This window comes from Marmota monax, unplaced genomic scaffold, assembly GCF_021218885.2.
Source record: "Marmota monax isolate L192 unplaced genomic scaffold, Marmota_monax_Labrador192_F-V1.1 WCK01_AAM20220418_F8-fsc00036, whole genome shotgun sequence".
Lineage (NCBI taxonomy): Eukaryota > Metazoa > Chordata > Mammalia > Rodentia > Sciuridae > Marmota > Marmota monax.
This window is the reverse complement of record NW_026694491.1, coordinates 3,744,694-3,761,640: the sequence shown is the minus strand read 5'-3', so window position 1 is coordinate 3,761,640 and position 16,947 is coordinate 3,744,694. Positions and strand designations below refer to the sequence as shown.

Below are 16,947 nucleotides of genomic sequence, written 5' to 3'. Positions count from 1 at the left end.
ATATTGTAAAAGGGTTATCTGTTGTTGAACTTTTTGGCAAAATTGTGGCACTTCACAAACAAAAACTTGATGTTACTGAAATAGCTTTCACATATTTTTAGGTGATAAATATAGTCACATAGAATATGTTTCAAAACCCTAAAGCATTAATTACATACTTATTTTACTGCAGTCAGCCTGCACATCATCTTCTCAGCTTGTGATCTCAGAGGCACCTGCAGGCAGACCTGTGGCGTCTGAGCCCAGGAGTTGGGTTAGGGCATTGGGACTCAGAAGTTATCTGGAGATTTAGTAGCATGGGTTTGATTAAAGGATTAATCAGTAAATGAGGGGTATGATAATGTCATGAAGTAGACCGGAAGGAAAGGCAGAGTAGGTAGAGTCTAAGGATGATTATGGGATTGATGTGCAGCACCCTGACCTGAAAAGAGGCGAAATCAGTCTGTATCAAGGAAGAGGTATCTATCTATCTACCTATCTATCTATCTATCTATCTATCTATCTATCTATTCTATCTATCTGGAGATCTGTCTGGAGATCTAAGCAGGAGAAAAGATGCAGGCAAAAGTGTGGTCAGAATATAAGCTCATATTTCGTCTTTATTTCATTCCTTTATGTCACAAATGTATGACATATGCCCAAAGAATTAGAGGAGAGCCTCATAATAGCTCATTTATTCTCATAAAGAGAATAAATCATAGATGATACCAGATTTTTAGCTTGCATAATGAATGGTTGGTGGTGACACAGAACAGGGAGACAGAAAGATCACTAAGGACGGAACACCTAGGAAATGAGACTTAGATATGCATTAAGCCAGAATTACAAACTCAAATGCCTATTGAGACCATGTGGATATAAAAAAAAAAATTGTGATTTTGTTTAATGTAAGGCTAGATTTGTTGGGTTCTAAGTCAGACTTACCTGTTGGCATTAAAATTCGTTAAAACAAAGGCTGGGGCTGTAGCTTAGTGGCAGAGCACTTGCCTATCATGTGTGAGGAATGTATTGGGTTTGATCCTCAGTACCACATTAAAAAATAAATTAAATAAAGACATGCTGTCCATCTACAACTATATAAATTTTTTTTAAAAAATTGTTAAAACCAAATAAAAAACAACAAACCAAAGCTATCTCACAGAGCTTATAATTTAGTGGGGGAGGCAGAAAACACATACACATATAAAATATAATTCCATGAAGCTTTAAAATAGAAAAGCAGTTAAGGGAGAGAGGTTTATGGGGCTGGGCGACTTTAGATGTGACGACCCTACATAAGAGGAAGGGTAGAACTAAAACAGAGGACAGAGAAACAGCTTTGTAGGCAGAGGGCAGGAAGAATTATGTGAGCAAATATACACGGAGACTCAAGGCCAATTTTAGCCTATAAATAATAGTAGTCTAAATGGGGTAGACCAATGGTGGAGCATTGATTTCCAACCTGTTGACCTGAGAGCTTTTGAAAGAAGCTTGTACATCCATAGGTGTGCCTAGCACTCATTGTACACAGAATTAATATATTCTCACATATACATTTTGCCTTTTTTTTGCAAAAATGTGTGAAAATAGTTGAAATAGTTAACTATTTTTATTGTAGCTTTCAGTTAATGAGAGGAGTTACTAGAGAAGAGTTACTGTAGCTTAATTTTTAGAGAAAGCTGTTTATTTATTTTTATGTAAAGAAATGGAGGAGTTCTGATAGATGGCAGCTTAAGCACAGATCCCTGACTTCTTTTGAATTTCTTTTTCAGGACATTAGAGCAGCCTGAGTGGGCCCCCCTTGGTGAAGCCTGGGGGCTGTCTTAGGAGAGGTTATCTAGGGAAGGGCATTTTATAGGACCTCATTTGCCTTGGAAACAAGAAAGAACCAAGAGACCAGAGGCAGGGAGGTAGATTTCTTTATCCTCATTGTTTGACTCAAAGACCATCATCATTGTGTGATCCCTTAAAGCCTTACTGACAGAATCCAATGGATATCCTCAAAGAAGAGCATCCACATCTGCCTGCTCATCTTATGTGGTGTCCATAGGACCTTTCTGATTTGTTAAGAGATTTGGAAGAATACTACAGAGGTGGGCTGATTTGGTACAACACTTTAGGAAGTTTGCCTTTATGGAGGTCTGGCAACAGACAGGCTTCTACACTCTGCCTCAGCAAAGAAGTCATTATTTGCTGGCTGTTCATGGCCTGACTTCAAGAGCAGAAAATAATATTCCTTCCCTTGTCCACCAGTTTACCACTGGAGAGATCTCCATGACCTGGTCTCTGCAAATGCTAAGAGGATGTAGCCATTAGCAGGGAGAGAAAAGTAATAATTCATTGAAGGGGACTTAGTACCTTGATGGAGGAAGAACAAGCCAAACTTCCAAATGATTGTGTTATTTACTCTTAACCATGTTGGAAAAAGATTAGAGATGACTTGGTGCTGGGGCGGGGGGGGGGGTGAGATAAAAAACAAAACTTTCAAGGGAAAGCAGACAGATGGTCTAAAACCAACCAACCAACCAACCAACCAACTAAACACCCCCTCCTGAAATAAAAATGTAATTGAACAAATCTGATACATGATTGAAACATTAAACAGCTGAAGATATGACAATGAAATTTCTCAAATCAAATCTGGAAGCTGAAGAAATACCTCACAATGTAGAGCAGAGGTGGTAAATAAATTTAGAGGTGGTAAATAAATTTAGAGTACAGATCTAGAAGTCATAACATGAAAATAACAGGAGTCTGGGGGTAGAAAAAGAAACAAATGGAGGTAATAGGCTTCCTGAATCCCAGGCAGAGAGATGTTGGTGAAATTACTGACTTCAAAGAGAAAAAGACAAATTTAAAAGTTTGAGACCCAAAGAACAGATTATTTGCGATGTAAAGAAATCATTCATCTTCAAACTTTTTATCAGCAACTCTAGAAGTTAAAACACCAAAAACAACATTGGTAGAGTCCTGAGGGAAGAACACTAAGGTTCAAATATTAATAACCAGGAAAGATATCATTCATTTGTCAGGGCAAAAGTAAACATTTCCAGAAGTGCAAGCATTTGAAGTCTTCTGCCCTGGTACTTATCTGAGGAAAACACTTGGGGAAATACTCTATCAAATGACAATTGAATCAGAACAGAAATCCCAAGACAGGGAAAGACAAAAAAGAGAGGAATAATGAGAGCATTGAATCTTGCAATATATGTATTATTAAAATTAAATAGACAATAATGACATGACTAGCACTTTGTAATATAAATGATAAGTAGGGATTCTTCAAAGAGTAGAGTCATCCTTGAAGGCAAAACTTATTTGTAACCTAGACTAAAATTTGCATCCTGTTCGGGATGGGGGCATATGTGATCAGGTGGATTTGTGGACTACAATTGTATGAACTTATTTTTACATAAACACACATATACATAAAACTGTTATTTTCTTTGATAGAATATATATGTGTGTGTACACACACTTGCATGCACACACACACATTTAAAGATTATTGGGAACATGTTACTCTGAGCAGAACTTTAAAGCCTAGTAGGAGTTCCAAATTGACAGGGAGAAAAAAAAGAACAGGGAAGAATCAGAGAGAGGAAACAAGAACAGGAAAAAATGGGAGAGAGGAAAACTGATGATTAGGTAAAAGTAAGAAAAGGGAAAAGGAGATAGTATTTTTGGTGGAATCAATAGAAGTGTATTATTCAGTTCACTAAGTGTGAGTGGTCTTAGAAGACAGTGATTGCCAGACGGGCTAGAAAGTCAGGCTCTAATGTTTATCACTTGAAGAAACTTGCATAAAACAAAGTGACAGATGTTGATTGATAAATGGATAGACAAAGGCACTGAGCAAATGCAAACAAAAATAAAGGAGGAAAATGGCAATTTTCATATCAGACAAAGTAAGAGTTAAGGTCCCCAAACATTTATCAGGACAAATAAAGGCATTGGATAGTGTCTTTCAAATCTGTCATGTACCTTCCCTGCTCCTGGATGGCATCTTGTCATTTGTCAGTGTGATGGCTGTCTCATTGTTAAGTACTAAAGATCAAGGCTAGCCCTAGGTTTGATTCCTAGGGCTGCAAGGAAAAAAAAAGAAAGAAAAGAAAAAGAAAACAAGTCTGAATTAAAACAAAACTCAATTTTTTTACAACAGCAAATTAAAGAAGGAGAACAATAAGATTATATGAAAAATGCCACAGAGGCATTTAATAATACATAGCAACCTTTTCTAATAAAATTTCTAATAAGTTAGGAATGGAAGGAAGCTGTTGAACAATGATAAAGACATTTACCCAAATTTTATAGCAAATATCATATTAAATGGCAAATTTCTGAAGTCATTTTCTTAAAAATCAGGCATAGAAAAGAAATGCTGACTTTTAACAGTGAGATTTAGTATATTCAGAGGTTTTCTCTTATGCAATAGATGAAAATATGATATTAGGAAAGAAAGCGTAATTTATTTATAATTATGAAGGTCTCAAAAACCCAGGAGAAGCTAGCAAAAATGATTAGAATTATAAAGACAGTGTGTCAAATGATTATATGTGAAACATTTATAAACTGATAGTTTTTTTTCCCCTACTAGTAGTTAGAATGGAGAAACTTACAATACATGATATTTGAAACTTAACAAAGTGTCAAAGAACCTAAATAAAAGAACTGTGAAGTCTTATCAAAGGATATAAACTAAGATCTGAACATATGGCAGGCCATACCAAGTTCCCGAAGAGGAAGATTTACTGTCATAGAAATGTAAATCCTTCCTAAAATAACATTTAAATTTAATGCAGCTCTAATCAAAATCCCAATAGGGTTTCTCTGGAGCTTATTAGAATAATTTAAAAGTTCTCAATAGATATTAAAATTTACCATAAGGCCATTTTAATAAAAAAATTGGCATTAACAGAATAGTGGGCAGATAGTTCAGTGGAAGGAATTAGAGGATCCAGGAATAGCTCCAAGTCTACAGAAGAAATTAATATATGACAAAGTTAGCAATTTGATTCTTTGAGGAAATAATGGTTTATTATAATAGTTGATTTAATGGAATGTGTTGATGTAACTGACTATTCCTCTGAAAGTAAAAAAAGCCAGAGCTCTGCCTCAGCACAAATAAGGTCCAGATGCATTCAAGAACATTTGTATGACCTTGGAATCAGGGGACACCTTCTTCAACAAGGCTCAGAATACACAGAAAAACACAGATAACTAATTACCTGATAGTTAAAACATTTTTTATGGCAAGACACAGTGAGTGGAGATTAAAATCTGTGACAAATATCGGATTATATATATATATCTATATAGGCATATAGATATATAGAAAAATAAGTGACAGATACAGGATTATATGATTAAATATTCAAGTTGCCTTAAACGGTAGAACAGATGAAGGGCCATCTTCTGAGGTAGACAGGAGCCATTGAAGGGTTTTAAACCCAGAAATAATGTAATTAGGTGTGCATTTAGGAAAAAAGGAATTATTCTATTTGAACAATAGCTACCAATTAGAGAGCGATAAGACCTGAGTCAGGGAATAGTTTGAAAACGAGAAATGATAAACTAAACAAGTGTGGAAAAGTGGGAGGTAGAGAAAATGGAAAGGATTCAAGAGTTAACTTATGAAATAGAATTGAGAAGCTAGACACCTATCAAACATAGGGTATAGAGGAGGCAGAGGGAAAGGTCAACTGTAATATCCAGCTACCTTGCCTGGGCACTTGGACATAAATAACAATTTTTTGTTGAGCCTGGATGAGAGTACTTTGTGTGGTAAAGGGAAGAAGATAGTGAGTTTTGAACAGACTGAATTTTGAGGTTTACAGGATGTCCAAAGAAGTGTCCAGTAGGCCTGGAGTACAGGAGAGGCCAAATATGTATAAAGATAAGGAGGTCATTAGCATATTCAGTACAAATAGATGATGTCACCTGGGGACAGTATGTGGAATGAGAAGGGAAGAGGGTTATTTAAGAATCTCCAGGGTTCATATAGTACAAGTGGCCAATCCTGCTTCCAAACTCTAGGTAGGGTGAAGAACTGGAGAGTTTGATTAGTCCCAAGCTGTTCTGCCATTCCTATTTCCTTCCCAGTCTTGGCAATCTTCCTGCTGTGTCAGTTCTTTCATTGTCAGAAAGCACCCCAGAAAGCACCCCTCTCCTTTTCCACTGCTGCAATTACACTTGCATATCAATTAGTGTTGTACTGGGCCCAGAGCACTCCTTCCAGGGTTACTCTTCTTTAGAATATCTTCATCTGCTTGACCTTCCCTGCCAGGCTCTCCCATAAAGGAAATGGGGGTGTGGTGGGGGTGTCTCTTTCAAATACAGGAGGGCCAGGTTGCTCTCTCCTTCTAGGACACTGGACATGGCTACTCACTGTACATTTATATAACTAACAGGAGCTCTGACATGTTTCTTGAAGAAAGCAGAAATTATTCCAAGCCAGCTTACCACTTGCCTGTTGCACTTTTTCTGCTAAAAACCAACCAACCAACAAGCCAATTCTACTTATCTGAGTACTCAAAACATTTGAATACTGGTGGAGAGGAGCAGGGAAAGGAAGCAGTCATTTTCTGACAGTGAGGAGGTAGACACTAGTTGTGAGTTCTAGAGATTTGAGGAGAAATGAAGGGCTTAGGCACTCCCTGATGAAAACAGCAGAAGGTACCAGCTTAGTGGAAATAGGATTCCAGACCATGTTTGAGTTCATATACTGCCTCTCTCAGCCTTGGACAGATTTTAGTACAGAGGGGTGTTGGGAATGACCCTGTGCACCTTCCACTTGCCATCCAAGACCCTGCCTGCTTCTTCCCTCACTTAAGGAATCCCTGAAATTCAAGTGATATTATTAGGGAAGACCCTAAATGTGTTTTGAACATTAAAAAAGAATCAATTAATGTCAGTGGATTATTACTTGAACTGGATTAGTCCGAAGTTGATACGTTCAGTGTTGCCATTCTAGAAGCTCCTTTTGGCCTGGCCTGCAGTTCCAGAATCCTGGCTTGCTCCTGAGTCCCAGATTTCAGGTGTTTATTAGCTGTTAACAATAATAGATCTTGTCTTAGAGCTTATAAAGGGCAGTTAGTCAAACAGCTCTGCTTCTTTTCATTGCTCTGTTTAAAAAAAAATCGGTTATATTTTCACATGGCTTAATCTTTTTTCTTTAAACAGCGATGTTTTTTTTTTTTTCCTTCTAAAAAAGTCACCAGAATTCCAAATAAAGGGCCACTTCTGAGATTCATCCTCTTAAATGTTTCGTTTTTTAAAAGTTTTGGGGCATTAAACATCTGGTATTCTTTTGACTTCTGTCCATCACTTGGTATGCTGAATAGAATTATTCCTTTATATTACTCATCATTGGGAAAAATCCCTTATCATTTACTATTTTCTACTAGCATATAGAAATAAGGGAAAAGGTTATGCAGTTTCTTTCTAGGCTCAGGTTATAAGTATATCAGAAAGCAAAATTAAGTAGAGTGGAAGAGCAAAATTTACTAGCTCCTTTTCTAGTAACAAAACCTGCCCCCTCTCATATTTCCTTTAAATGAGATTGGACCAATGTGCCAAGCATTCAAGGTACTTACTGTAAGATATAACCCTATCTAGCTTTTTAAAATTTATTTCACCATTTTCCTTCCCACAGTCTGTTCCACAGTCTCCGTTAGTTTTTCACATTGTCCTGGTTCTGTAGAGATATTTCCACTTCTTAACAATAGGTAGGTCCCATCAGGTCTAGACAACCCCTCATTATTTTTTGACAGCTTTATATATCCCTTCCCTGCATAGGCAGTAACAGTTGTTACTTAAGTACTAACTTACTCAACTCAACAGAATATATCTACACATAGCAAGTTCATGCAAACTTATTTATACTTTTTTTAGTTACCCCACAGGCTCACGATTAATGTGTCCTCTTTCTCAGACTCATGAGCACAGCAGGATATATACAAACCAGATTACTGGCAGGGAAGCTTTTTTGGAGTTGATCCTAGAGCCCAGGCTTAATGACAAGGTAGGAAGGCATGAAGTCCTGAAATGTGGTGTCAGACATATATTTGGCTCCACATTTAGTAAGATTAAAACAAAAGGAGGTATTTGAGGTAGGTCCAGAGTAGGAGAAGGCCAGAGAATAACCACTGGAACTAGGAAATGCAAATGAGAATGAGAGGGTAGGCCTTTCCCTCTTTGATCACAGTGTAAACTTCCCCTAGTATCCTTGGAGAATCTGCCCAAACCAACTTATCTCTAGCCCAGTCCTCTACCAGATATCTTAGAAATCATTGATTGACATAAATGCCCTTAAGATACCACAAGGTCAGTCTTTGTGCCATTTCTAACAAAGAGCAATTCAAAATAAGAGGTGATGCTTATATGTTTCCAAAAATGTGTCAACATGGCTTTTTTTTTTTTTTTAAATAGTTACTGTACCAAAGGGCATGTGGCCATCTGACCCAGAGAGATGGGGAATTCATTATTGATGAGATCCTGTTATTAGGTCATTTAAAATAGTGCACATTGAATTCTAGGGAAATAGAATCTGGAGGTAAACTTCCAGTTTCCTTAACAAAAACAGGGAGGTTCTTAGACCCCCCCAAACTTATAGGACTTCAAATTTATGAAAGATGATGTATCACACTGAAAACAGACCAAAAGCATCCAACAGAGATAACTAATACTTACTTTTAATTAGATTCTACGTTCATGGAAGGAATATGATCTGGCAGCAATGGTTATAAATTATGGAAAAAAGATGTTGGACATCACAACAGAGTGCAGGTCACTATTTGGTAAGAATGATCCAGAAGAAATGCCAGATGAGGTAATTGGTTTTTGGTTTCATTTTTACACATGTATTTAATGGGGTCTTTAGAGGGCTCTTTTAGTATCATTAAACATATTAGAAAATTATCTATTTTTGATTTGTCATATTCACATAGAAGAAAAGTAATATAGGTAGGAGTTTCTTTTTCTGTTTGTTGTTGTTTCTTTGTTTTTGAGTTGTGGTCAAGAAAATAAATGGATCATCTATGTTAGTGTGCCAAATGGTCACTATTACAATACTGGCCATCAGTTAGGTGATGACTGAACTTCCTACACCCAGCTGGACATTAGACTAAAAGCCCTTTTGAATCTAAGATTACATTCTGGGTGGGTCACTGAATATAGTGAATACACATCTGAGCTTTTTAGCTTGTGTTCAAAGTAGATTTCTGAAACTCATTGCAACACTTGAATTCTCTTCTATATGAGACTGCTAATTTTTGAGACTAATTTTTAATATGTGCTTCCTAAGCAAGGTTCTTGTAAGAACTTATGCTTTATTGCCTTTATTTGAAACTATGTGTGTTAAATGTTTTTATAGATCCAGTTTTGAAATGTTACTTGATTTTTTGGGGTTGCTGAGGCACGCTAGGAATTACTTGAAGCCCCTTGTTACTTGGGTCGAGAGACTTGCCTCCAGCCCTGTTTGAGATTATCCCCATTTCTATCTCCATTATATTTTGAGATAGAAAACAAGAAAGTGTTATCTGATTACTTGATTACTTTTTAAGTCAGCATTTGTTAGCCAAAAAAGCTCCACAAAGCACCACTCCATTATTGGGAGACTTTTAAAATTCTAATGCACCACTCTTGTGGTGGTGTTGGTGGTAGTGATGGCATTGTTTGGTCTAGAGAGAGTTTTGACTAAGCTGTTGGCAATTGGAATCTTTCACCCAGTGTTTACTGAGAGTCCATTCAGCTAGCCCCTTTAAATTGTCCAGGCTTTAACTCAAGACTCTCATTTTACATTACTGTGGGGCAGGACCTTGCACCACTCTCTTGATCCAGTGGAAGGTTGTGATGTTTCCCTCTGACTAGGGTTGTTGGGACAGTTGTAAGGAGTCTGAAATCATTAGAGCCATTCAAGTTCCCTTTAAACCTAAAAAGGTTTGGAAGATGTTTGGGAATAGGAGAGAGAGAGAGAGGTCAGTTTGTAGGCTGAGACAGAGAAAACATGATGGGGAGTTGAGTATAGACAGGCCAGTTCTTAATCCACTAATTACAGATCCCATTATATTTCAGTGAAAGGCAGAGTATCAAAGGCAATTAGCTTAGTTGTAAAGAAGTTCCATCAGAGAAAAAACGAATAAAGGGATACATTCCTGAGGGTGGCCTAGGATGGGAAATACAGTAGAATGAATCAGATATAACTTTCCTATGTTCATATATGAATACACGGCCTAGGGATTTTCTTTTGAAAAGACTTTTAGAGACATATCTTCGTCTGCTTTAATAAAAGAGCTTTGACTACTTTCTATGAAACTCTTGGTACAGTGTCTGGCTTTTAGTTAGAACATAATATCTATTATTATTAATTACTAATTGGTATTGTTTAATCATGTATATCTTAGTTTTGCCTACCAAATATGAAGGAATAATTTGAAGAAAGTTATTTGAGAATGACAGTTTTTATAGCATTCTGACATTTAATCAATATTTCTAGGGTTCGTCTAAGAAATCTGTAAAAACTAAGAAGCCACAACAGATATTGTTGCCTGAAAAATTAAATGAACAATTGACCTTGTTGGAGACACACCTACTCAAACTGATAAAACAATGTAAAATTCTCTTTTGTATATGTCTATGCAGCAATTTTCTTAAACTGGGAGAATATTTTGTTAAAGGGCTTAAAATGAGATTAGTGTTAGGTAAACCCAATAAGGTTTACACAGTGCCTTTACATTATGCCATTAATCCTAACATTGCCTTATTAATATGGAATTGCTAACTGCCTTTTACAGATGTGGCTAATGAATATTAAGTGATTTATTCAGAGTTCTGTAGCTGGCTTGGACTTGAGCCCATGTCTTCTGACTCCGTAACAGGTTTTCTAAACCTTGACACTATCGCCATTTTGGGCCCGTTGGTTCTTTGTAGTGGGGGACTGTCCTAGGCATTGTAGAATGTTGGTCAGTATCCTTGGCCTCTACTCATAGAAGCATAACACACCAAACCCCTGGTTGTGACAACCAACCAAGAGGCAAATGTCAAAAGCATTGGCGGTGGGGTGGGGGTAGGATGGCACAAAATTGAGAATTACTGAAAGCAAAGATGCAATTGAGAAAGGATGGGGTAGTGTGAGGGATGGTAAGTGGCTTGAACCTTGGCCTACTAGAGCAGAAAGAGAGAGATTAATTTTGGGTCTTTGTACTGTAGTAATTTCAAAATAGATTAATGTGTTAATGGAACAATTAGTATTTAGGCGTTTGCAGTTTGGAAATCTGCCTGGGAGACTGATTTAGTTTCCGATGTTGGTTAGTATATATATATATATATATATATAATATGGTATATATACTATATATAATATAGTATATATATAATATTCTAAAGGAACAAGAGAGTACCCAAATTTCTCCCACGTGTGAGGCTCCATGTTTAGACCCAAGGTCTTCTGGGAATAGACTATATCTGTAGAACTGCACGTCCCTCCCTCACCTATCTTACTGGGTGCCTTAGTTGTACTTTGATGGTCATACTGTTTCTGAATTACCTGAATTGTTTCCCTCTCTCTTTCCATATACTCCATGCCTGTTTCAAGCTGAATTCATAAATTGAACCCAGTGGCTTATTATTTCCATAATTAGTAAACCAAGTTTTGGAAAAACTAATTATCTTGTTGCACCTAAAAAGTATAATTCCTTAAATTAGAAAATGTTTTAGAAACATGAACTAATTTTCAGATACCAACAGAAACATTTTAATGAGAAACACAATGTGAGATTACTAAGTAAACAGTTCAATAACAACACCAATGATAAAAATAAGTTTTGTATACAGTTTTCTGTGTACTAGCCACTATTTTAAGTATTTTTATTCACTTTAAAACTCAGCCTATCCCATATATAACAATCATTTAAGGAAAGTATTGTTATTAGCCACATTTTAAAGATAAGGAAACTTAAGTAAAGAGAAACTAAGTTACCTCCCAAGGTCTCACAATTCAAGAGTGTCAGGGTTAGAGTTTGAATCCAGTCTGGCTCTAGTACCTATGTGGTACTTTACTGTCATTTAAAGATAATTTTATTACAATGGAATTAATATAATTGTTAGGTTTTGGTGGTGAACCTTTAACTTTTTGGAAAATATAATGAAATAATTGAAATCATTGGATTCTTTTCAAAATTTAATGCTATAATTGATATTTAAGATACAATTTAGAAGGAATATTTGAGTATTTCCTATTTTTCCATCCCCTCCAAATAATTTTTTATTTTTGGTTGTTCATGTTAAACAGAACTACAACTTATTAATTTTCTTAAACCTTAGATGTTGCGGCTGAACTCTCAGGAGCAGAAGACCCTATATTTCTTTACCCTGTGGTTTTAAATTGGTCGGTGAAAGGTGCTGTGAAAGAAGGTAGGTGACCTGATGTTTGTGTGCTGCTCACTTGACTTCCCACTGAAAGTTGTTATTCTGTAGATTTTGTGTCTGTTGTTTATATAAAGACTTCATCTGTTCTAGGCAGAATTTTGGGGGTTCTTATCTGTTCATGAATAATGCAGTTTCTTGATTGCCAAGTAATAAAGAGACTTAAATGGGTACCTTATTTAAAGACTAGAAAGACTACCTTCAAGATGGCTTATTTTGGTAGTGAACAGTTATTATGAAACTTATAAAAATGAGGGCATTGAAGAAAATGCACCAGTGTTTTTTTTTTTTTTAAGTTCATCTATGAAGAGAGCAACATTATTGCTTAAATTTGGAGTAAAATATAGAAAAAATTACGACAACTGGTTTTGACAATTCTCAGTATTTTTTTTTTCTGCAGTTAGTGATATATTAGAAATGACTTTAATGAAATCTTTCTCAGCACTGAGATTTTTGGAAAATAAATTAAACATAGACTGTAAAGGATAAGTTGATCTTAGAAAAAACAATAGCTCACATCACATTAATCTAGTATTAAAATGTAAACTTTCAATGCCAAGAACTAAGTGTATTGGTAACTGTGTGCGAACTTCTTGTTTTTATAGTTATGAAATTTAAGCACAGACCTAGATTCCTGGAATTTTTTACGCAAGTTATGCTTAAATGCCTGAATGATGAAAAATTTTCCCTTTTGGTGGAGATAACAATTCCTGTTCTTGACTTCTTGAGAAGGTACTTGTAATATCAGTTTTATGCATGGTAACAACTTCCAAAAACATGAGCAGCATTGTCCCTTTCAAATACATGGGGTAGATGAAAAAGGGTAGTGTATGCAGTTATCACCTGGGAGAGAGTGAAGATTTGTGTGTGTGCATTTAAATAATGACTAAATGTAAAAATATTTATACAACTTCACTAAGAAATGAGACTAGACCATGTTCAGATTTCAGGCAGGAAATAGATTGTCTTTTGCTATTTGGTTAGGATGGATAATAGCATCCGTCTATCTATCAGCTCCCTTTCACATAAGGGTTAGAGTCCAGTTTTGGTTGTTTGTCATGTGCTTCTAATGCCTCTATCATAATGAGCAGAGCCATTCTTTGGGGCTTCCATTTATGTATGTGAATGAGAAGCTCCTCAATAGATAGCTTTAGACTGTCTTTCTCATTCTCTAAGGCTGAATGATTGTCTTTGTTCCCAAACAATATGATCATGTCTCATGCCAATTATGAGAGATGTCAAATAAATCCAATGTGTCTTCTTCACAAGTGGGCTTCTCTTTCACAACTAGGAATAGATCTGTTCATCCCATTTCAATTAATATAAACATGAGTGGGGATATAGCTCAATGGTAGAGCTCTTTCCTAGCATGTGCAAGCCCTGGGTTCAATGCCCAGTACAGCCAAAAAAAAAAAAAAAAAAGTAAATATCAATAACATGAAATCTGTTTTGAAAATGGCAGCAAAAGAGAGGAGAATCATTTATTTAAAAACACACAGAAATATAATTAGACCAAGAGATTAAAGAGGAAATTGCTTCTGTGAAATGAAACAAGCCACGGTAATCAGAGAATGGGACAGATCTGGAGAGTTCCATTCAATTAAAAAAGATGTAATCAAAATTAGGCATTTAGAAGTTTCAAATAATACTGTTGATACCAAAGAAAATCAGAAGACATTTTCAATGTGAAAATGGAAAATTTGAGAAATTTGAAAGGCTGACTGTGGAAGGTCCAACCTAATAATTATAGATATTCCAAAAGGGAAAACAGACTAAGTGGCTTAGAAGCATTGAACAGAAGCATAATAAAAGACCAGAGGATGGAGATGGAGCAGTATAACTGAGTTCGAAACAAAGGTAATGATTTCAATTGTCAAAGCTGAGCCCATGTTTTAGGTTGTTCTTCACCAAGTCAGGGAATATAGGAAGAGGTGCGGATGCAACACCTTGATTTCCACATTGGATAGTAGTATAAAGATATACTACTATCTTTATACTACTAATATCTTTATACTACTTGATACTACTAATATCTTTATACTACATATCTATTTATATGCCTAACAAGTTCTAGTACATAGAAGTTTTCTGTCTTTTTCAATATGAAAAAATATGCAACTTCATTTTTCCAAATTTCATGATTTAAGTTCAATTCTTTAATATGTATAAAATTTATTTTGGTATGGGGACTTGAATTAACTTCAGTTTTCCCCAGTTTATCAGTTATTCTGGTAATAATCCTCTTTATTTGGAGGTGGTGGTAGTGCTGTGATTGAACCCAGGGTCTCATGAATGCTAAGCACTCTGTCATTGAGCTACATCCCATTCCTTTTTATTTTATTTTGTGGTAGGGTCTCTCTAAGGTGACTGGGTTGGCCTTGAGTTTGTGATTCACCTGCCCTAAAGTAGGAAAGACATAGAAGATATACATAATATAATTAATAAGATTAATTTAATATGTTTAGCTAATGGAGACTAAACACTTTGAAGCACCCTCAAAATGAGAAACCCTTAGTATCAAATGCACCCAAAGACAGAGACAATTCTTCAGCTTTGGAAACTTCTATTAAAAAGCAAGAATAAAAATAAGTGAACTTTTATCAAAGTCAAGAAATTAGAGGGACTAGGGATGTAGCTTAAGTGGTATTACACTTGTCTAGCTTATTTGGGTTTATTCCCAAACAAGAGAAATTAGATATGCAATAAAACAAATCTAAGAGAATGAAAAAATTTAAAAATTGAAATTAATTATAAATTGGTTTTAAGACAGTCCAGTTGATAACTGCTAAAGCTGTTTCTTTAAGAATATGAATGTATTAAGTAAATATATGGACAGCATATTAAGAATAAGAGAAAAACAAATAATCCAAGGAGAAAATAAATATAAATTTGAAAGTGGCTAAATGAACATTAGATAATAGTATGTACAATTTAATATTAATAAATTTAAAAATCTAGTCAAAAGTGATGATTATTTGGAAAAAATGTGTCAGAATTGAGTGAAACAGTAAACATTTTTGGCTACTTCAAAATATTTTAGGGTAATTCTTTTGTATTTTAAAGATATGAATAATTTTTTTTCATATAAAGCTATTTCAGAACATGGGTATTAAGTTTTCTACTAAATTGAGTCCAGCAGGCTCTGATAACAGAGCTTTATAAAAAGAGGATAGAAAACAGAAAACAATGAAACAATCTTACCTGGAAGTATTTAGAAGCAAAAGTCCAAAATAAAAGACTAGCATGTAAGATGAGTAGTGAAAATGTAGATTTTATTCTCAGTGCAAATATAGTAGGAAATTTGCAAATAAAATTATCACTGGTAAACAAGGAGCCTCTAGGAGATGCTAAAAAGTAACATGGTGAAATTCAACAATGGTTTCTGGCAAATTAGGATTAGAAGAAATTTTTTTAATTTTTAAAATTGGTTATAAATAACAGTAGAATGCATTTATGCACTTTGATATATCATACATAGATGGGATATAATTTCTCTATTTTCTGAGTGTACATGTTGCAGAAATATATTGGCCATGTAGTCACATATATACATAAAGTAATAATGTCTGTTTCATTCTACTATCTTTCCTATCCCCAAATCCCATCCCATTCCCTTCCATCACTTCTTTCTACCTAATCTATGGTAACACTGTACTTCTAGAAGAATGTTTTCTGTTAAACTAAGCTCTGTAACATGGAAATGTGTTATTCTTTCTGTCATTTGACACTGGTTTTAAAGTTATTGCCAGTGCTTTAAAAAATAGAAATTAGAATTAGTACTTTCATGATTATCACATCACAGGATGTTAAAAATGTTTGTAGATTGAATTCCACAGTGAAGTTATTGTTTGCAAATAATAATTTTTTTGGCTTCAAGATAATTAATAGAAAACCGTTAGAACTAATAATAGAATTTTATGAGATGTTTAGATGCAAAATCAATAGCTTTCCTATAACAACTAGAAGGTGTAATACAAAAATGATCTCATTTCTAAGGAGTATATGCTTAACTTTATCAGGAATTATGAGGGTACTTACACTAACATAAAGGAGACCAAACAACTCTACTAAAACATAATAATTATTAAAAAGACTGGTTGGCAGACAGAATATTGCTGAAAATTTAAAGATTCCTGTTATCTTCAAATTAATTTGTTGGTTTGATGCAATTCCAATAAAATTCCAAGCAGAAGAATCTAGAATGGGTTGGAATAATGAAAATTATTTGAAAAGTGAACAAAGAAGGAGGATTTGTACTGTCAGATGAAGTGTAACAGAGTTGTGCTTGTGAAATAATAGGCAGAGAGCCACTGAGACTTTTTTGTTAGAAACAGTATTAATATAAGTAATCAAAACAATCGATAAGCCATGAAATAAAAGATCACTAGTGTGATTACATGAAAGTTGCAAAATACAACTTATCAAAACACCATAAACAATTCAAAAAGCTATCAGTCAGAACTCCACAGAGCTGTGAAGAGGTCAAGGAATATCATTTGATGTCCTCAATGGATGAAGGTAGCAGTGCATGGGCGGGGGGCATGG

At 35.2% G+C, this 16,947-nt stretch overlaps 1 protein-coding gene across 4 annotated transcripts in view; it reads left to right on the top strand.

The window, feature by feature from the left end:
* The window catches only part of Cfap54 (cilia and flagella associated protein 54), a 295,409-nt gene that overhangs the window by 85,353 nt on the left and 193,109 nt on the right, over positions 1 to 16,947 (top strand). For all 4 annotated transcript variants that reach the window (XR_009224446.1, XM_046419397.2, XM_046419399.2 and 1 more), the window contains 4 exons: positions 8,681 to 8,809; positions 10,475 to 10,589; positions 12,301 to 12,390; positions 13,008 to 13,134. Coding sequence is in view for 3 of the 4 variants with exons in the window: in XM_046419397.2 (XP_046275353.2) it covers positions 8,681 to 8,809; positions 10,475 to 10,589; positions 12,301 to 12,390; positions 13,008 to 13,134 (461 nt within the window). In the remaining variant the exon portion in view is untranslated. The remainder of the gene's footprint in view (positions 1 to 8,680; positions 8,810 to 10,474; positions 10,590 to 12,300; positions 12,391 to 13,007; positions 13,135 to 16,947) is intronic.